Source organism: Dunckerocampus dactyliophorus, chromosome 6, assembly GCF_027744805.1.
Source record: "Dunckerocampus dactyliophorus isolate RoL2022-P2 chromosome 6, RoL_Ddac_1.1, whole genome shotgun sequence".
In the NCBI taxonomy this organism is placed as follows: domain Eukaryota; kingdom Metazoa; phylum Chordata; class Actinopteri; order Syngnathiformes; family Syngnathidae; genus Dunckerocampus; species Dunckerocampus dactyliophorus.
In genome coordinates this window covers 5,142,770-5,164,335 of record NC_072824.1, presented here as the reverse complement: position 1 = coordinate 5,164,335, position 21,566 = coordinate 5,142,770, and the positions used below count along the sequence as shown (strand labels likewise).

The following is a 21,566-nucleotide window of genomic DNA, read 5'->3' as shown; positions in this document are numbered from 1 at the left end:
AAACAAAAATGAAAAAAAAAGTAATACAAAAAATACAATGCCAAAAATTAAAAAAGAAAAGGTCAAAGTCATTAAAGACAAATATCTTATTTATATATACACACACACACACACACACACACACACACACACACACACACACACACACACACACACACACACACACACAATACAAAAGACAAAAATGTAAAAAAAGAGCAAAAAATCCAAGACAAAAGCTAAAGTGGTTAGCATGTTGGCCACACAGTCAGGAGATCTGGAAAGACCTGGGTTCGAATCGCCGCTTGGGCATCTCTGTCTGGAGTTTGCATGTTCTCCGTGTGCATGGATGGGTTTCCTCCCACATTAGGTTTGAATGTGAGTGTGGATGCTTGTTTGTTTATATGTGCCCTGCGATTGGCTGGCGACCAGTTCAGGGTGTACCCCTCCGGCATACCCCTGCGACCCTAGTGAGGATAAGCGGCATAGAAAATAGATGGATGGAAGTCTTAAAGATAAACATTCTTACTTTTGGTTGACCCTCTGATAGAGGTCTTCATGTAACATGTAACATGCTTAAGATTGTGGACTTAATCATACTGAGGTGTTTCCAAGAGGCCCAACATTACAAACCTTGACCTTTGAGCTTGGCTCCCTCTGCCATCTTTTGATTGGCTATCATTAAAAATCGGTAGCGTTCCAGATGAGACAAACCACCACTGAAAGTTTGCTGTCGGCGAGCCGCTCAGCACTCAGACCGGCTGACAACACCAAGTTGTCACGTTGCAGGCTATTATTGGCTCTCACTTTGTGTGTGTTTGCTGACATTTTCACAGCAACCAAGAGCAACAACTCTATTTGTCTGCACACACACACACACACACACACACACACACAGAGGTAGAGGTCTAAATTTGGCTCCATCATGAATGTAGTCGCAGATCACAATTCCACACAGCTCCTCTGCAACTCCACCAATGATGTTCATGACATTTCGCTGTAGCCGTTCGCCGCCGCCACAACAAATCAATGAGCAGTGCGTTAGTGTTGCATTTGCATGAGTGTGTGTGTTGCAGTAATAAGAGCTTAGCGTGCGGGGGGGAAAACACAGGCTAATGATGCATGCCCACCAGTTTTTGGTAATGACCTGAGAAGTGACCGCTGTTTGCTGAGCAACCAAACGCGCCGCAAACCCTGGAGATCCATTAGGGGCATCTCTCGTTACGGCAGACCTGGGATCGGATCTAAAGACCTTTTGTGTTTCTGACTTGAAGTCACACTAACAATCCGCACCAGTGGATGCCAACTGTGTGCAATGTGAGCTCAACAATAACTTAACTACTTTAAATAAACTCCGTGTGTCATTTCTCCTCCCTCGTGGTCATTTCTCTATTTGCGCTTCATACAAATTCTATTTTCTTAGCTGGACCGTATGCACATCATCTATCTAAAAAAAACAACAGCGGATATGGAACAATCTGCAGCAATTTTACAAGAATAAAGTCAACATATTAGTCAACATAAATGTGATTCTAATGAAAAACAGTTGCAAAGTTGCAAGAATACATTTGTAATGTAATGAGGAAAAATAATGTCAGTAGCACAGAGTTGAAATATTAAAGAAGAAAAGGAGTTTTTTTAAGTCGTAATATTATGAGAAATTAAACAAAGCAATAAATAAAGTTGCGATAATCTTACGAGAATAAAGTCTAAATATTATGGGAACAAAGTCATAATTACAAGAAAAAACTTACAAGAAGAAAGTTGAAATGGTTCGAAAAAAAGTAAAAAACAGCTGGAATTTTACGGAATAAAGTAAAAATATCAAGTGAAAAATGTAATCTAACGAGAAAAAGCCACAATTTTTCGAGAACAAAATTATATCATGAGAATGATATGAAAAATAATGGCATTTCAGCTGATAAACAGCCTATTTCAGTTTAATTTTTGTTTTCAATAAATTACTTTTTCAAAGTGCTTTTTGTCTTGCTTTTGCATATTGTAGCTCTACTTAAAACCTCATTAAGATCCAAATGTGCACCCTTTCACTTTTCACTATGAGGTCCTCACTGGAAAAAGTCTGGACACCCCTGGTTAGAGTAGGTTTCGGTTAGAGTTGGACCTACTGGAAAGGATTCATGGTTTCACTGTGATTGGCCCAACGCTGGTTCTTCTGCATTTATTAACAACAGCTAATGCATCCTTTGTTTACGCGCATATTCCTGTTCAGGCAAACTCACGTGGGCATCGTTGCACACCGGAAGCACACTCTCGCTCTCTCCAGACTGGTTTCATCCCTCCAGCACGAGCGTCACACTGCATTATTCATTCGCGAGGCAAAGCCATCAATCACGCTCCATGCGCTCCACACTTTAGCCTCGCACTCAACGGCGACTAATGCCCCTTGTAGATCGCCAATCTAGCGCCACACAATCCCGGTATTTCCGAGTCATAATTGCGATGTCAGGAGCAATCCCAGGAGTGTTTGCCGCTCTCAACCTGGACGCCTTCTGACATTTACACTCCTTCATACCCTGTTTTCCTTCCTGAATGTCAGAATCATTTTAAAGAAAGACATTGCCACGTTTGAACAAAGCCGTGATATTTTTTGGTCGCATTTTAGTCTAGCCTGTCACGGGACAATACTATAAAAAGTAAACTTAGATATACTTTAGTGCAGTGATTCTCAGGTGTGTTTCTATTTCACGATGTCACCGTACATCTCCGCAATGCCGACAGCACTTGTGTACACTACCATCACCATGTTTGACTGTGGGCAAGACCAGAACGAGTCACTCGTTGTGTTGCTATTGACGATTTAAGTCGCCGAAATCTGTGAACACACTGTTTTAAGATGTGTCTATTTTCGTGTAAGATGAGGCTGCATGTTGTTATGCCTCATTAAACACGAGAAGAAAAAGTACAATTTCACGGTACATGTTGGAATTTATCTTTCCCAAACATCAACCGCAGCTCCTCAGCAGCACTTGTGCACGCTTCCATCACCATGTTGACTCCAAGAAAGACATGATTATCCTTCCAAAAGACCAGAAAGAGTCACTCGTTTTGTCGCTTTCGACGATTTACGTCGCCGAGATCTGTGAACGCAGTGTTTATGATGTGCGTCTACTTTGATGTGCCTTTCAGGAAGATAGTGCATGATATGCTGCATGCTGATAAGCCTCATTAAATGCAAGAAGTAAAAGGGAGGGAGACATGCGCTGTTTCACAATTTCACAGTACATGTTGCAATTCATCTTTCCCCAAGCATGAACGGCAGCTGCCCAGTGCCGGCAGCACTCGTGCACGCTACCACCATCACCATGCTTGGCTGTAGAAAAGACACAATTACCTTGCCAAAAAACCTCAGAAAGACCACAAAAAGCCACTATTTTGTTGATTTGAGTCATATCTCTTATTGATTAATCACCAACTAACAGCACCAAGGGAGGAATGAAGGAACGTTCTATAATGTTGTTGTTCTTCTACATGACCAACACAAGGAGATGGTGGTGGTCTCCGGGGCGACACAGGTGTAGTGCATCTGAGTGAGGGTGCACATTCAAACACAGCGTTTAGTTAAGTTTGCTTAGCGGAAGGTGCAAGCAGCCTACTCGATCTCTTCCCTTCATTAAACGCAGCAAAGACTCGATCCTCTCTGCCTATTTTTAGACGCCTCCCAGATGAGAGACGAGCCACCACTGTGGGGGCGCCAGCGTAACAAGAGCGAGATATATTGATGGAAAGACAAAGCGGAGACAGGAAACTGTAGCGGCTAAAAAAAAATACACGTTCATGGCGAGAAGGTTGGTTGGTGGTCTCTGGTGCATCTTGCTAACCTTTACTGCACGTGTCCGCTCTACTGGGCCAGTATTTTTACAAAAAGAGGATGCAGGAGAGTTAAAAAGTACCCCAGCACATTGCTGTAATGTGTGTTAGTAGGCCAGGAGGATGTAAGCTGTGTGGTTGCAGCAAGGAGAGAAGAGAATGAATGAGGAAAAGATGAAGGAGGAAAGTGTGCACCTGCTCGTGATGCTCGATACCCATGCTGACAGTGTTGATCAGGATGGCGATCATGATGCCTCGGTTGAAGTACTTGCTCTCCACGATGCCCCACAGCTTCATCCTCGCATCGTACCATAGCATACTGCACTGCTCTTGGGGGCTGCAGCCTGCGGTGCCCCCTGCGATGCCCCACCGGCATGACCTCTCTTTGATCCCGCACTGTCCTCGCTCCTTGTCCGCCTCCTCCACCGCGCCGTCCTCCGCCTCCTCTTTGGCTGTGACACGGCTTGGTGCCACGACCCCGTCAGTGAGCGCCAGAGTGGCGCCGCATTGGGGGCAGTCGCCCGCAGTGGAAGGGCTGGTGGTAAGCGCCGTGGGCTCACCTGAGGAGGCGTGGTTGGGTTTGTAATGGTGCGGGCAAGGTGGACCTGCAATCAAAATCACACACTGTTCTGTCAACTTTGACTTATTTGAGAATATTGTTAAAATTAAGCGTCACATGACTGTACGTGTATTCATCAAGGAGTATGACAATTCTTTTGAAAAAGACACGTGTTTCCACTGGTACAAGCTATGTGGCAATTGCGATGAATTCTTATACTTATGTGACAAAACAATGACACAACCATAACCATAACAAAAACAAAGAGGTGATCTACGCAAAGTACACTGAAACTGAGGAGTTAGTCCAGACACTCCTATGGATGACAGCCTTTTATCTGTAATCCAGAAGGCTGAAGATGCCTGTGACACCGTTCAACAGCTATCCCCGAAAAACATTAGTCTAGTCGGCTTTAAAGAGCAACTGATAGTGGACAAGAGACTGGTTGCGGAAGCATGGCAGGCCATCGTCAAGTGGGAAACGTGGGTACCCCAAGAGGATTTGAAAATACCAAAAGCAAGGACCACAACCCTTCAAGAAATCAGCAACAAACTGGAATTTCAGGCATGTCTGTTTTAAGCACCAGAGGCAAAATAAAGACCAGCACAAGTGCAAACTACCCAAATGGAAGCTCCGGCAGCAGAACGACCAATGCTAGTGCAACCTACTCAAATCCAGGCCGTAAAAATTAAAGCGACCGTTGTCAGTGGTTGCAGCAGAGAGTGTTACAGATGGAAGAAATGCACATGACAATAAAACTCTCTTGAAAGATTGGGAATCTCTTCAAAGACAGGCAAATCCTCATGGATCAGCGGAAGTTTTGAAGGCTCACTTGATAGACAATATAGGCAAAAGGATAATAAAAGAGTTAAGACTGGCATCTTATAGTACTGGTGAAGAGATATTCAGCGTTTTGGGAGACAAGTCTGGGAAGAAAACAAACATTGCTGTTGAAATCCTGATAGAACTGCAAGAACTGCATCCAGTAAAGGAAGACAACCCAAGACAAGTCATTGAGCTCATTAGGAAAGTAGAAAAGGTCCTGACAGATTTAACAGAATTGGGAAATCCTGCTGCAGCAGAAAACCCATTCAGCATATTATCAGTGGAAAGCAAACTACGCAATTACATTGTGAGGGATTGGCTACCGGAAAATGGTGTTACAACTTCTAACCAATACAACAAGTTATTAGCATTTGTAAAGAATTAAGAAAGTCTTCTTTAACAAATACATCAACGCAATGTGCATTGCTTGAGGAAACCCGCCCTCTCCGCTTAGAAAAAATTAACAGTTACCAAGACATCGACCTCACTAAGGGACCCTGAAGGCTCTTGTATCGTGTGCATGGAAGATCGACATCAAGACAAGATCTTTCTCTGTAGGAAGTTTAGGGGACTTGGTCTTCATGAAAGGATGGTGGCTTTTGCAGATATAGGTGCCTTTGAAATGTGTTTGAAATGTCACAACATGGGGGAGCGGTGTGAAAAAACATTTCTCTGTAACAGGGAGTGCGCAAGGGACCATCATTTCCACCTCTGCCCAAAAAAGGAAAAGGACTGTGCGAGGAGATAAAGACCCAGCACCACCACTGTCAGTGATCTGAAGAAAATCTTGTCAAACTTATCGCCCAAAGATTTCGAGGAAATCAAAAAGCACTTGTCACTCGAGGGTGCCAAAGAGGCCAAAACGGCTTTCATGAACAAGTCAGGCACTACTCGGACAGTCCTGTTAATGCTGTTGGAAGCAACTACAAGCAAGTACCAGAAATTGGGGACAATGGTCAACCTCGGTCGGATACAAACTACATCACCCACAAAGCTGCTCGCAGGCTAGGATTAAAAGGCTACAATGTGACGATTGCCATGCATGGTGTAGGGGGCATTGCCACAACAGTAGAAACAAAAAAATACGGGCTCAAACTGCGGATCAAGACATCCAGAGGGACAAGAATGTATGCACTTGTATGCTATGGCCTTGATGAATTTGCCAAAGACCAAAACACTATCGGACCCAAAGAACTGGTGAAGTTCTTCCCTGATGTGCCACCAGAAGAACTGACATGACGAAAGGAAATCGAATTACTAATTGGTCATGGTGAAGGCTTCCTGGTTCCTCGGCCAGTAAGAACCATTGGCAAACATCTTACTTTGTGGGATAGTCCGCTAGGGAAGATAGTGGGCAGAACGCACCCAGATTTACCGAAAGACATACAAATCCTTGCCCTCTGCTTCAAAACATACTTTGCTCGGTCCATGAGGACAACCGCCGTAAATTATAAAGAACAAGTTGAAGTATCAACAAAGTTCAACATACACCAAGAATTTCTGAGTTGGTAAGAGTGGGAAAGTATTGGTGCAGCTTGCGCGCCGAAGTATGTGGGCTGTTGCTGCGGGAGGTGCCAACCTGGAGGGAAAGAAATTACTTTGGTGGAGGAAAAAGGCCTTGAAGTGATCAAGGAGGGCCTCACTTACGTCAAAGGAGACAAACAGGCATCGACACCACAATGGGATGCGAAATACGCATGGATTGAAGACCCAACTTCCCTACCAAATAACAAATGCCGTGAAAGCAACATTCTTGATGATCGAAAGGCAATTAAACAGGGAACCTCATTGGAAGCATGAGATGGTCGAACAGGGAGCCGCAACAAAACTCAGTGACAAGACTCTAGAGGCATGGAGAGGGTACGTCAGTCAGCTAGTAGCTCCGAATCCTCAGTCAATAACAACCCCTGTGGAACTCCAAAAAAAAAAAAAAATGAAGTGGTAAGCATGAATGCCATCCTTCTGAAGGGACTTAACCAAATCAGGTCACACTGTTCTGTCAAATTTGGCTTATTTGAGAATATGTGTGGTGGCCTTAGCCATCTTCTATGCTGTGGGCTGCTGGAGAGGGGGCAGCATGGACAGGGACAGGAGCAGGATCAATAGGCTGATCAGGAGAGCGAGCTCTGTCCTGGACGGTCCTCTGGACTCCGTGGAGGAAGTGGGGGAGAGAAGAATGTTGGCAAAGCTGACATCCATCATGGACAACACCTCTCACCCGCTACATGACACTGTTGTTTCCCTTAGCAGCTCCTTCAGCAGCAGACTGTTACACCCACGGTGTAAGAAGGAGAGGTTCCGCAGGTCCTTCATACCGACCGCTGTCAGGCAGCTGCACCACCTGAACCATGTTGTAGTCACTATGTCACTATGCATTCTTTACTTGCGTATCTTGCTTGCTGCTGTAACAAGTGAATTTCCCTGCTGTGGGATAAATAAAGTACAATACAATACAATATTGTTCAAGTTAAGCATCGTGTATTTAACAAGAGGTATGACAATTCTTATGACAAAGGCACGTGTTTCTCCTGGTACAAGCTATGTGGCGATTACATTGAATTTCTATACTCACGTGACAGAACAATGACACAACCGTAACTGAACTGTGACATTTCATGACACATTAATACTAGGTGGTTGTGCAAAATAAACAAATGATAGGGAAGAACGAAGACTCTTCAAGTATCATTCGAGTATCTTTATCACGACTATTCAAATGATTGTAACAAGATACTGGGGAGATCACTGGTATGTGACAGCTATTATTGTTCCTAAGTTACAAATTACAGAGTAATGTGTAATAATTTGATACTATTCCTGATTCTAAGGTTATCAACCTAACCTGTTGAAGTGTGAAATTAAACTCAAGAAAATAGCCTTTTCAATTGCAGGCTGGCGTAAAGTCCAAAAGAAATTGCCACACACTGTAATACTTTTTCACAGTACATGTTGGAATTCATGTTTCCCCTCAATTAACCATATCTCCCCCCAGTGTGGGCAGCACTCGTGTAGCCTCAACCATGACACCGCCACCACCATGCTTGGTTGTACACAAGATGCAATTACCTTCCTCCTCACTTGTGTTGCCACCTACTTACTGACGCAGTGCATGTACGAACCATAGCTCCCTCAGTGTGGACAACACTCGTGCAGTCCCAGAACATGACACTACCACCACCATGCTTGACTGTAGGCAAGATGCAATTACTGCACTCCTCACTTGTGTTGCCAGCTATTAATGACTACTGACACAGTCCATGTATGAACCCCAGCTTCCTCAGTGTGGGTAGCCCTTGTGCAGCCCCAGACCATGACACTACCTTTGCCATGCTTTACTGTAGACAAAATGTAATTACCTTACTCCTCACTTGTGTTGCCAACTACATACTGACACGTTACATGTATGAACCACATCTCCGCCAGTGTGGGCAGCATTCGTGGAGACCCAGAGTGTAAAACTACTCTGTTCCATACTCTATTCCATGTTTGACTGTAGACAAGACACACGGCTATTTACACAATAATGTGTTGACTCATTTTCAGTGGATAGTACATCTATACTGCTATACAAGCTGTACACTGACTACTCTAAAGTGTATTCACATTTACTTTATGTAGTTTTGTCTGAAATGCACACTGTTGCCTCACACTGCATCTAACTAACCTAACCTAACTTAAAATCAGGCCACATGTTTGTAGGCTGCCTTTGAAGGAGCCTTAGAAATGTTCCAGCCTTCGTGCGGCATAATGACGAAGGATGCAGCCCTTCTTCTGGGACACAGCTATTGTTTGAAGAAGGTTATGTAATGCCACGGTAAGTATTTATACATTTGTGTTCATGGTCTTGTTTTGATGATGGAAAGTGGGGACGTTGCTAAAAAATGGACACATTTTGTGTGTGTGTGTGTGTGTGTGTGTAGCTTTAATGCTAATGAGCTGTGTTGTGAGTGTGTCTCCACCTAGCCTATTCGCTGAAGCAACAATGTGATCCGCATGAAACACGGAACCATCTGTTCCGCTGTAGCACAATGAGGAGCAGCTCAGTTAGGGTCAACAACTTGTTGCCAGCTGAAACCCATTCATCACGCCATAACCACATGTCCCCTCGTTGCTCACCAGGTCGGAAAACAGCTCTTCTCTCCCGCCCTCCTCTCCCGTTGGTCTTCCTGTCCCTGCCCTCGCCTCGCCTGCCTCTGCCGACGCCCCTGAAGCCGCGAGGTTTCCCTCGCAGCGTGTTGAAGAGGGTGACGGTCTGTCTGCGGGCCTTGCGGATCATGTGGCAGATGAGCTGGAAGAGCTCCTCGTAGCAGTCGCCGGGCTCGCTGGCCAGCGTGGATGACGACGAGCACCGGGCGCGCTGCTCCTGCATCAGCTGATGCTCTCTCTGCTTGGTCTCGGAGAACTGCGTGGCGATGACCACCAGGCAGAGGTTGATCATGAAGAAGGAGCCCACCTGGGGACGAGGAACAAGAGGTCAGATGTTTTAGGAGATAAAATGGATTTATATGCTTTCTGACAGGAAGTTGCTTTTTATTAAGCCAGGCAGCAGACAGGACGGAGCTAAGGAGAATAACTACAAAAATAGATAGATAGCCCATTATTAGTCATAAAATATGCATATTTCTATATACTGTATTTTTTGGTTCAATTAAGCATTTTCAAGCATAAAAATGGCTAAATGAACTAAACTACAGATACAAGGCATTCAGAAGATGCAATCAAAGAGACCAGTAATGTTACACTGCTGTGACATTAGCCACCACAGGAAGTACTGTCCAGAACAGGAAGTAACAAAACAACAAGAAGGAAGTCTCCCAATTCTAACATGTGTGAGTCCATATGATGTCTTATTGTCTCTTATTATGTCTTCTATATTGGGTAATAGGAGTGTAAAGGTGACTATAGGGGTGTTATGTTGTGGCTTGAGGGTTCTAATGTAAAAAAAAAAAACATTTAGAAGGTCCTAAACAGGTTTTCTATGCTCTGAAAATATTGAATTTATAAATAAGGAATCGTAGTTTGTGCAAATTCACACATCACGGTCGGGTCTGGAACCAATTAATGTACGCATTCATTCATTCATTTAGTGACTGATAATTATGTTGTGAAATACAATATGGAATATATTTACTTATTTGAATATTAGTCTATGTATTTATTTATTTTCATCATTTTAAATGTATTTAAATGGCTTAAATAGATATATCTCATGTTAAAAATACTAAAAAAAAAATACTAACAATTTATCACCTTTATAATGCTACAGTGTGTGAGAAAGCGTTCATCTTTTTTCCAAAATAAATGTATTCACCATTGAATGCTACAGTATGGCACACAATCAAGTGGATGAAAGACTTTTTTTTTGACAGGCTCGACAGGCAACGTGTCGTTCATGTTTTCCGGCACACTCAGTCAGTCGAGGAAATCCGACACAACTTCCTGCGGGCTCTTCATCTCAGCGGAAGAGAAGACTTTTAATTATGTTTCCTCTAATGCGGCTTCACATGAGGGAGATGGAGGCGAGCTCCGTAGAAAACCGAGAGCTTGTCGGGGATTCCTTGGCAATTTGGCTCGCTTTCCATTCCGGCTGATGGAAGGTTTTCAAGGGAAGGAGGCAGAGAGCGATGGTGGAGATGACAAGAAGGATACGAGGGAGATGGATGTGTGTTTAGTCAACAGGCAGCGGGTGTAATTAAAGGCTTTGCATGGGAAATAGCCGGGCTGTGTGGAATTAATGTTTAACAAGCAGAAAATGACACCCTCAACCTGTTTTACCACACGGCATTATGGAATGCTAAGCTCTTGATTTGACACACTTTAAGCTCCCCAGTGGCCTTGGCTAACATGCCGCATGCTAATATGACAAGCTAGTCATTATGTCCCGCATTCAACAACATCTTTGTTACACTTGCTCTTTAAAGCTCTCAAGGAAATGTGGTACTGAAGACAAATTCCTGTTGTCCATTCACACAAAGCCGATTTTAACGCAACTTCCTGTTGGAGATGTGCCAAAGTTGATGACATTTCGGTGAAAATGGGAATAAAAATAAAATATTTGTGGTTTATTTGATATTTTTGCTATTTGAGTAGCAATGGAACCATCCAGTCTGCCCCGCCCACAGAAGGCAAATGCTAGGCTATGTTCACACTGCAGGGTATGATGCCCAATTGGGATTTTCATGTATTACCCAAAAAAATGTGACTTGCATTTGTGTGCAATGGGCCTCATTCACGAACATCTTCTTAAAAGTCTTCTTAAGAAGTGTACTTAAGAAGGCGGGGTTGGAAACTGCGCCACATTCACGACACGTTCTTAAGTAGGGATAATCGTTCGCACCGGTGTTCTTAGGTTGATGAATGCCAACTGCAATGCCCGTGCATGTGAGCCCTAATTTGCATAGGGCACCGCCTATTATTTCCTATATAAGGTAAAAAATGTGCCGTGCGCAACAGGCAGCTGGAGGCGGAGATGGCAACGCGCAAGGGCAAGACTGAGAAGCAGCTGGACAACAAACGAAATAAAAACTTCAATTCTACAGAAATAGAGGTGCTTTTACAAGGAGTGAGCGAACACAAGACCACCTTATTTTCACGTGTATCCACCGGTCATCAGGCCATCCAAAAAGAGTCGGCATGGAGCACCATTGCAGGAAACATAAATGCCGTTTCCACGGAGAAACGCGCCACCGCAAAGATTAAAAAGAAGTGGTTTGACTTAAAGTAGACTAAAAAAAAAAAGATTGGACTGCACCGGAGGGATCTGAAGGAAACGGGAGGTGGGCCATCAATCAGAAACCAAACCATTTCGGAAACTCTAGAAAATATTTACACAATCATGATGGAAAAATAAAGTCAAAATACATAGTTTGTGTGTGACAATGTATTTTTTCTGTGGTTACATTTGATTAGACGCTGGCTAATTAATACAGCAGACCCGTGCTCTGGCTCAAGACGTGGCTGGGGGCGCATGTCGTTATCTGGGGGTGCTACGTGCGCAATAGACACACCACGTTTCATTGCGATGTTATTCTGATGATCCTGCACACCTGCAAGAACACAGAGGGTAGCCTGAAGCCTGAAGCGGGACATCAAATATTCGTCGCTTTCAGCAAATAAATCTAATGGTCCCTTTACATTCTCTCTCTGCGCAGCGCACGTCCAGCCACCTACTTTTTTTTTTTAATAAATTGGATTTTGAATATATATTTATCGATGGAGTATATTTTAGTTGTTTTGATGATAAATAATTGTTGGGATATTTTATTTGCACTACATTTTTTGGGATCAGGTTGCAAAATCCATCATGAGGGCGATTGCGCATTGAAAGTGCAAGCTTTGCTTGTGCGTAAGAGTCCTCCTGAGCGTTCGTAGAATTTGTTCTTAGATCTAAGAACTGTGAGTTAAAACACGTTTCGTGAATGCCAAAAATCTTCGTAAGAAGGCTTTAAGAACACATTTGTGCGTAAGAACGTTTCGTGAATGAGGCCCAATGTGAACAAAATGCGTCCGGGAAGTGACGCGCATGCGCAGAAAACACGTCACACGGCGTGCTGAGGTTTATGAATAGGGGTGGCACGAGACACTTCATGAGACGAGACAATACACAACATTGGTTCAGAATGAGATGAGACGAGATTTTGACATTACTAAAAGTATAAAAAATATCAAAAAATATGACAATATATTGAAATAATTGCATTTCAACCACGAATCAATGAATTTCTACCACGTTACACTAGCGGCCCGCACACAAGCAACTATAACTGACAAAAGGGCTCAGTCCATTGATGCCGTTGTTCTGTGGAACAAATGCGCCAAAGTGCTGAAAGCAATGCACAGAGCGAAGCCTCTTCCTGCCTGTTTGGAGTTTGGAGATAGATGATGATAGATGGCGAGAGGAAAACACACGCATGCACATTGAGGCTAGCAAAATTATTGCGTTCATTTTCCTTTACTGCGTGATGCACGAGATTTTAACATTAATTTGAAGAAAAGTACAATGAGTAACAAAACAATGCTGATGCGTTTTAAAATGTTTTGTAATGTTCTGTGAGAGACACACAAGCACCAGACTTGATTGCCGGAACAACAGGCTTTTATTGCAGGTTTGAATGATCTCAATAATCCCGAACACGAGCTACCGTTGTTGCCGTAACCCACTCCAAGATAAAAGTCAACTCTGAACCCCCCAAATGAGCTCCCCTAGCACTGCAACACACACAAACATGAGTCTTATTAATGTCTTATTTTCTCTTATTATGTCTACCATATTGAGTAATAGGAGTGTAAAGGTGAGTATAGGGGTGTTATTTCATGTCTAAAGGGCTCTAATAATGTTAAAAACCGTGTTTAACAGGTTTTCTACGCTCTAGCTAGGAGAAAAAACTTGATTAACGAACTAGGAATCCTACTTTGCGGAATTTCATTGTGTGGTGCGATATCACTGATTTAATTTCTTCTCTGATACTGAGTAAAATTCAGGCTGGCATTGCTGATACCGATCCGATACTGATACTTTGTGCAAATTCACCTAATGTATCAGGTAAACGTTCAAATGTTACATTTCATATCAGCATAAATAACACAAGATATTTAATGAATTTATTAACTACATAAATTCTTAATTGAAAGAAATGAATAATTGAATAATTCAAGTAATTTATTGATTTATTTTAAAGTACACTGACGTAGCGTGGGCCATTTACAACATTTCCAAGCTGATATACAACAACAGAAAAAAACAGTGGACAGAATTATATAAAATATGTGAAAATTTTATTTTAAACAATAAGAAAAATGAAAATAAGTAAAATACTATCACCATTAAAATAAATGATTCATTATTAATAACTACTATGAGAATAAAAACTTTGCTCACAATCCACACACGGTTCTGTTTACGATTTGTCATCCTTTCAACAGACAAATATTACCTCAAATGACTGAAGTATCAAAAGTATCAATATTAGAATCGATTTTAGAGCATGAAGAGCTGGTATTGGAAGTATCGATATTTCAGTATCAATCCGCACATCACTTATCACGGTCGGTTCTAGAACCAATTCATGGCAATAAAGGACTGATTACACTATTTTTCATTTGTTCATTTATTTTACTCATACTTTACCCTAGAACGAAAAAAAAATCGAAACAAACACTTAGGGTAGGCATCAGTGCTTTTCAAGTAAAACCGTTATGAATTGAAACTATTTTAGGATTTAAGGAGAACACACAGCAATCAATTCTTTTGCTGATTGGAGAAACGCCGACCAACAATTCAATTCACTTCAGTTCAACGTATTTGTACAGCAGTTATCTCACGCCACTTTACACGTCAAGGTCACATTCATAAATGTAAACAGAGAACCAACTGGGAACCAGCAAGCACCTGGCAACACTGGCTGCTTGGTGTACGTGGGTCGCGGGTCCTCATAAATTTGATGTCCTCACAATCTGAAGAATACACGCACACACGTACGCGCGCACCACCTGCCGTCGAATCGCATTTGCTTGGCCCCGGCAGAGTGTGAACATAAATACAGGATGTCATCAGCGAGGGTGCCGAGACTCCCTCCAGTGAGTCCATCAAGACAAAAAGTGTCGCCAGCAATCTGTGCCGAGTACAAAACACACATGCTGACGTTTCATCGGGCTGACATGCACCTTGTTTTGTCTTTTACGCAAACTTTCCTTTCTTTTCACAAACACCCATCGTTTGATCTTTGGTGCCCTCCCTCCTTTCTCATTGGAGAGGACGTCAAACGTCCTGGACGAATTCTGCATTTCAGATGCTAAAAGGAATCCAATGCACTGTAGGTCAACATATGCTAAACATCCCCATCTTAGCTTTGTGCTACTGGTGACTAATTAAGTGTAATAATTAGGGTTCTCAAATGATTAAAACTTTTAATCTGATTAATCACGGTTTTCAAATTAATCAGCATTAATCACCATGTCACACTATGCTTGAAATATGCCCATTTTTACTAGGGGTGCAACGATAGACACAATTCACGGTTCGGTTCGGTTCGATACGTTTGTGTTATGGTTCGATATTTTTTTGATACAAAATAAAATACTAAATACTAAATAAATTACCTTTTGCCTATTGCCTTTTTTTTGTTAGAATTTTATTGAAATTGCCAACATTTTTCACATTTTTCAACATTTTCAGCATGGTATGAATGTGGGAGGCGGAGCTCAGTGGCTCTGTGCTTGACAACGCAAGCTAAGCCAGAGTAGTTGATTGCAGATACACTGAGCATTCAGAACATTGCGGCTTCAGAAGTTGATAAAATAAATATGAAACTGCGTATTGTTCGATACAGGGGTCACGGTTCCGTACGCATGTGTACTGAACGGTTCGATACAGATACACGTATTGTTACACCCCAAATTTTTACTGTATTTTATTAAGAGAAAGATTAATGACAGGGCAGGATTATACATATGTTTGTATGTATTAACAGCGCCAAATTAACTGAAAATTGAAACCAAGGCAGTCCAGGCCCAAAGTCAGCTGGGATAGGCTCCAGCAGACCTCTGTGACCCTAGTGAAGATGGATAGATGGATGGATGAAGTCAAGAGATGGCACACATGTCTGAATAGACAGACAGATAGTAAAAGCCCTAGTAAAAACTAATAGTCATCCCTCGTTTTTCACGGTTAATTGGTGAAGTAGGATTGAATATGAATAAACTGACTATTTGCGTAGTTATGGCATAGAAATCTGTTTACAATCTTCTAAATATGGGTTTTAACATGATTAGATACCTCAAGGCATGAAGTAACTCCCCTATAGTCACTTTTACAATACTTTTACTATCACGCTCCGCTGTGACACTTGGTTTGCTATGTTAATTTTTATTTATTTTTTTCTGTTCTGCTTTCTCCTTTGTTGCCCTTTGTTCTGACATTGTGCTTCTTGTGCCGCAGCTGCTTCTCATCTGAATCATCATCTTAAGCTCCCCTGTGGCGACTGGATGCTACTCGGCTATTCCACATGCTGGAGACGCCAAGCCTCGTTTCGATACTTCCTCCGCCAGTTATGCTAGTTTGCGGTTGCCATCCAGTCCCGCGACTTGTAGTTTGTGCTGCACGTCTTGTAGCGCCATTAGGCTGTTGGACTTCGTCCTCCCTTCGCCCATTTTTCCACAATGCCCTTTCTTTGGCTAGGCTGGCACGGTTGTTTTTTTGTTCATGACATTTTTGTGGTGCAGTCGTTATTAAAAGATAATTTGTGCACATACCTTCGTCCTCTGCATGTTGGGATCCACTATCCCGGTGTTGTACACCTAGCCATCACACTACACTTGTATCGCCAATAGAGTAGATATAATCAGAGAAAATAAGACATATTAGACATAAACAAGATAACATAGACTCACACGTTAGCAGTTTCTTGTTCTTTTCTGGACAGCGGACTTCCAGTATACTTTTTTTGCGGCTTTAAATGTCTTTACACTGGTATTACCCAGTATAGTAGACAGCGTGAGAGTAAATACAGAGAGAGAAAGAGAATGGCCTTTACTTGTCCTCAATTCCTCAAAAGGTTTACATGTGCGTATGCGGTCTTCAGCTGTGGAACACATACACAGCAATGGACGTGTAGTGATACAACGGGAGAGAAAGTAAGTAGCAAAGCGACTGTGAGGATAAAGTGATTGTAATGCAAATGAATTACTCTTTTGAACTCATATTGCTTTGAGAAGCCTAACTCTTTGCTTAAGTGGCCCCACCAACTAACCGGAACTACATTCCTCATGACCGAAATCCGACCACAACTCGGCTCCCGGGACCAAGTGGGGGGTAAGTGTCCGTTGATGCACTACGCCGCTGATGGGGATGTCATGCAACATCAGGTCAAAAAGTCCCAACCATCCCTTTAAAAGCCTTCTGTGGCAGATGGCGTCTGATGGTCGTTGGACTGCACTCGGCGCCAGTAATGCTTGTTTGCAATAAATTGCTTATTCAACAAATTTATTCTCTCACTTCCATTTATTCCCTTTGCATTTTCAAGCTCTACTTAGAGCTTGAGCTTAGAACATGTTCGAAATAAAGTTTTAGCTTTTACATTTTTTTTTTTAGAAATGTAATGAATTAATTTTATTTTAATTATTTTTTAAATCTTTTATCTTAAAATTTCAATTCATCAAATTCATAAATTCTTAAGTTATTAATTAAAAATATATTTTAAAAGTATAATATTTAATAATGTAATCAGCTATACGCATTTTAAAATTCCAAAAAATATATATTTTTAAAATTAGTAGCTGCAAACACTCCATATTTGATTTACTTTTCACTTTCTGGAGCTGTCCCATTCCTTTTGTCCATGCAATGTATTCTCTCTAACATCTCCCAACGTTCCAGCCAACCGCCAGAGCCTTGTTTTTGCTTTTAATTTATGCTTTTACCAAATAGTTAACAGCGCAGTAAAACAAGGTGTGGTAGGGCGCAGGAGGACAATGATCAAAGAGAGTGACGTCCCATTAAAGGTGATGGTGTCAGCATGTTGGACTTTATTCCGCATCATTCATTCATTCATTCATAATTAAATATTATTGCTGAGAGGATCAAAGAGCGAGGCCCGCACGTGATCGCATCATCACTCGCACGCACTCATTTGGATCCATTCATCACTCGTCCTCGTCGGCCCCCCTCATCTGCCTCCAGCTTCCCATCTTTCATCTCTGCTCCGTCTATTTTCCAACACATCCCCGACTATCCATAAAGCCTCGTTTCCGTCCTCATGATACTTCCCACCTTCGTCAGTGAGCGACCCACGCATCCCATCCATACATTTTGTAAGTTTACTGTTAAAAAAGATAAGTAAGAAAGAGACAGAATGTAAAAAAAAAAAAAAATCCAGAAAAATAACATTAAAGGTTATAAATTTATTTGGATGTGATTGAGTGAAGTAAGATTTTGATCCTCTGCCCATCAGCAAAAATTCCGACCCCCACAGACTGCAGGAAATACTGTGCAGAAGGAGGAAGTGAAAAAAAGAAAAAACAACAAACTTTCCCAACGCTAACGTATGAGTCGATATACTGCCTAATATACTGTAGACTCACTTAGGTTTTATTTTGGTTTGGTTTAGTTTATTTGAACATGAAGGTTCCAATGGAATACATCTCATGAATCATCCTTTCACAGTTCCACATGTCCAAAAGGAGTAGGAAGAAGCAAAGCTTATTTAATCCTACCCCCCATCTATTCCACATCTAGTACAGTACATATTATTCACTTCCTGCATTTCATCTCATATTTTCTATAATAATCAGTGTAATAATAAATAATAAATAACAGTAAAAGACGAAAAACATAGAAAAAAGCCCAAAAAATGAGCCTGACAGAACAATCATTGTGATGATCAAGACTCTTCTGCCTTGTATTTAGCAAACATCAACTGCTTGTATTGTTTTTTGAATGTGCTCATCTCTGTACATTGTTTGAGTTCTTTACTCAATCCGTTCCATAATTTAATTCCACACACGGAAATGCTGTGGCTTTTCAGCGTAGTTCTCGCATATAAATGTTTTAAGTTGAATTTTCCTCTAAGATCATATTTCTCCTCTCTGGTAGAGAAATACTTTATTAGGTTTTTGGGTAACGAGTTATTATTAACTTTATACATTATTCTAGCAGTTTGAAAGAATACTAAATCTGCTAATTTTAATATCTGTGATTTTAAAAATAAAGGGTTTGTATGTTGTCTATACTTGACATTATGAATGATCCTCACCCATCTTTTTTGCAGTACAGTGAGTGAGTGAAGATTGCTTTTGTAATTATTTCCCATATCTCCACACAATACGTGAAATATGGTAATACTAAGGAACAGTACAGAGTGTGGAGTGATTTTTGATCAAGAACATATTTTGCTTTATTCAATATAGAAATATTTCTCGCCACCTTTTGTTGTATATTTTTAATATGAGATTTCCAACTCATTTTTTCATCTATTATGATCCCCAGGAATTTATATTCTTTCACTTTTTCAATGTCTACTCCGTCTATTTGTATTTGGTCGTATGTATCCCTTCTGTTATTTCCAAATAGCATTATTTTAGTTTTACTTAAGTTCAAGGATAATCTGTTTCTGTCAAACCATGACTTTAATATGACCTTTCATCCTTGACCTTTTTAATGAGTTCTTGTGTGCTTTCGCCAGAACAAAAGGCAGTGGTATCATCCGCAAATGATACCAACTTTAAGTCCTTTGTTACTTTACAAATGTCGTTGATATGCAAATTAAACAGTTTTGGTCCCAGTATGGACCCCTGTGGTACTCCGCACGTGGTTTATAAACTCCCAGATGTATATTCTCCTAGCTTTACAAATTGCTTCCTGTTTGCTAGGTAGCTTTTAACCCAATTAAAAACTAATCCTCTAATTCCATACCTTTCTAATTTTGATGTTAAAATGTTGTGATTAATTGTATCGAAAGCTTTTGTCAGATCCATAAATACTGCAGCTGCACATCTTCTGTTGTCTATAGCAGTTGTAATTTCCTCCGTAATTTCGATCAGTGGCATAGAAGTTGAAATGTTGGCTCTGTAACTGTATTGACTCCCTGCTAGTAATTCATTCTCATTCATAAATGTGTCGGACCTGTTATTAAATAGCTTCTCCATAATTTTAGAAAATTGAGGTAACAAGGACCCTGGTCGAAAGTTTGTAAATTGATGTTTGTCTCCTTTTTTAAAAATTGGAACCACCTTGGCTGTTTTCATTTTGCTGGGAAATATTCCAGTCTGAAAAGATAAGTTACTTATATATGTTAACGGGTCTGCGATCTCATTGATGACCCTTTTTATTGTTTCCATTTTGATTCCATGACAATCAGTTGATGTTTTTGCCTTAAAATGGTTAACAATGTCAGTGATTTCCTTTTTAGTTACAACAGTGAGAAACATTGAATTCAGATTCGTGTCATTAATATCTTTCCAGTCATCCATTGTGTCTTGTTTTGGAATTTCTTCTTTGAGTTTGGTCCAATATTTCCAAAGTAATGGTTGAACATTTCAAGTACCTCATTCATATCATCCTTATTAGTGTTTCCAACCATGAAATAGTGAGGCTAGTCTGCTTTCTTAATGTTGTTCCTTATAATACTTTTTAAGATGCCCCAAGTTGCTCTCATGTTATTTTTATTCTTATCTAGTAATTGACTATAATATTCCCTCTTACACGCTCTCAAGATAGTTGTCAACTTATTTTTGTAAGTCTTATACTTTTGTTCTGCTTCTGTGGTTTGTTGAATGATGAATGTCCTGTATAAAGTATTCTTCTTCTTACAGGCGTTTTTTAGTCCTTTTGTCATCCATGGCTGGTTGTTTTTCTTTTGCTTCTTGGACTTTTCTTGCCAGGGACAGTTGTTATCGTAGAGCTCCATATAAGTACCAAGGAAGCTGTCATATGCCTCATCCACATCTGTTGCACTGTAGACACTCTCCCAACTTTGTTCTTCTAGATCTTTCCTGAAGGCACAGATGCTGTCCTCTGTACGCAATCTTTGAAAAGTCTGTTTTGTCTCCACCTGTCTTTTATTATAATGTTCATTGTGAATTGTGAACACTGGAAGATGATCACTGATGTCACTAATTAGCAGGCCACTGATGGTGTTGTTATCAAAGTCATTGGTGAATATATTATGGATGAGGGTGGCACAGTGGTCTGTTATTCTACTTGGTCTTATGATTTTAGCATATAAACTCAAGCTATACATTGTGTCTGTGAAGTCGTCTATTTCTTTGTACTTATGTGGAAGATCAATATTGAAGTCTCCACATATAAAATTTTTTTTGGACCTATGTCTGTAAACGTTTTCTCTGATTATGTCTACCATATTGGGTAATAGGAGTGTAAAGATGACTCTAAGGGTGTTATTTCATGTCTAGAGGGGCCAAATAATGTTAAAAACCATCCTAAACAGGTTTAATATGCTCTAACTACAAAAATATTCCATTTATAAATGAGGAATTCACTTATCACGGTTGGGTCTGGAACCAATTAACCGCGATAAACCAGGGATTACAGTACTACTAATCTCAACCTATTTGTGGACACTCTCTTGCAGTCAAACCACTCCACCATCATGGGCAAGACCAAAGAACTGTCAAAGAACCTCAGCAACAAGACATCGGTGCAATCATTGATCAGTGAAAGAAACACAAGATAACACAAGATCGCCTTCATTCTAAGGACGATTGCGAGAAAGGTGAGAGGCCAGCCCAGAATGACAAAGGAGGAGCTGGTTCATGATGTCAAGGATGTTGGGAGCAAGTCAATGAGCACCTGAGTGACTCACGCATGGCTTGAGAGAATGTGATGTGCTCACAACCTTTGAGGTTACTCAAAGCGCTGACG

The 21,566-nt window shown here is 41.1% G+C and overlaps 1 protein-coding gene across 4 annotated transcripts in view; it reads right to left on the bottom strand.

The window, feature by feature from the left end:
* Positions 1-21,566, bottom strand: part of LOC129183373 (voltage-dependent T-type calcium channel subunit alpha-1I-like) — a 279,439-nt gene that overhangs the window by 131,196 nt on the left and 126,677 nt on the right. For all 4 annotated transcript variants that reach the window (XM_054780521.1, XM_054780519.1, XM_054780520.1 and 1 more), the window contains 2 exons: positions 9,308-9,644; positions 4,003-4,412 (listed from right to left, as the gene is read on the bottom strand). In XM_054780521.1, the coding sequence (XP_054636496.1) occupies positions 4,003-4,412; positions 9,308-9,644 (747 nt within the window). The remainder of the gene's footprint in view (positions 1-4,002; positions 4,413-9,307; positions 9,645-21,566) is intronic.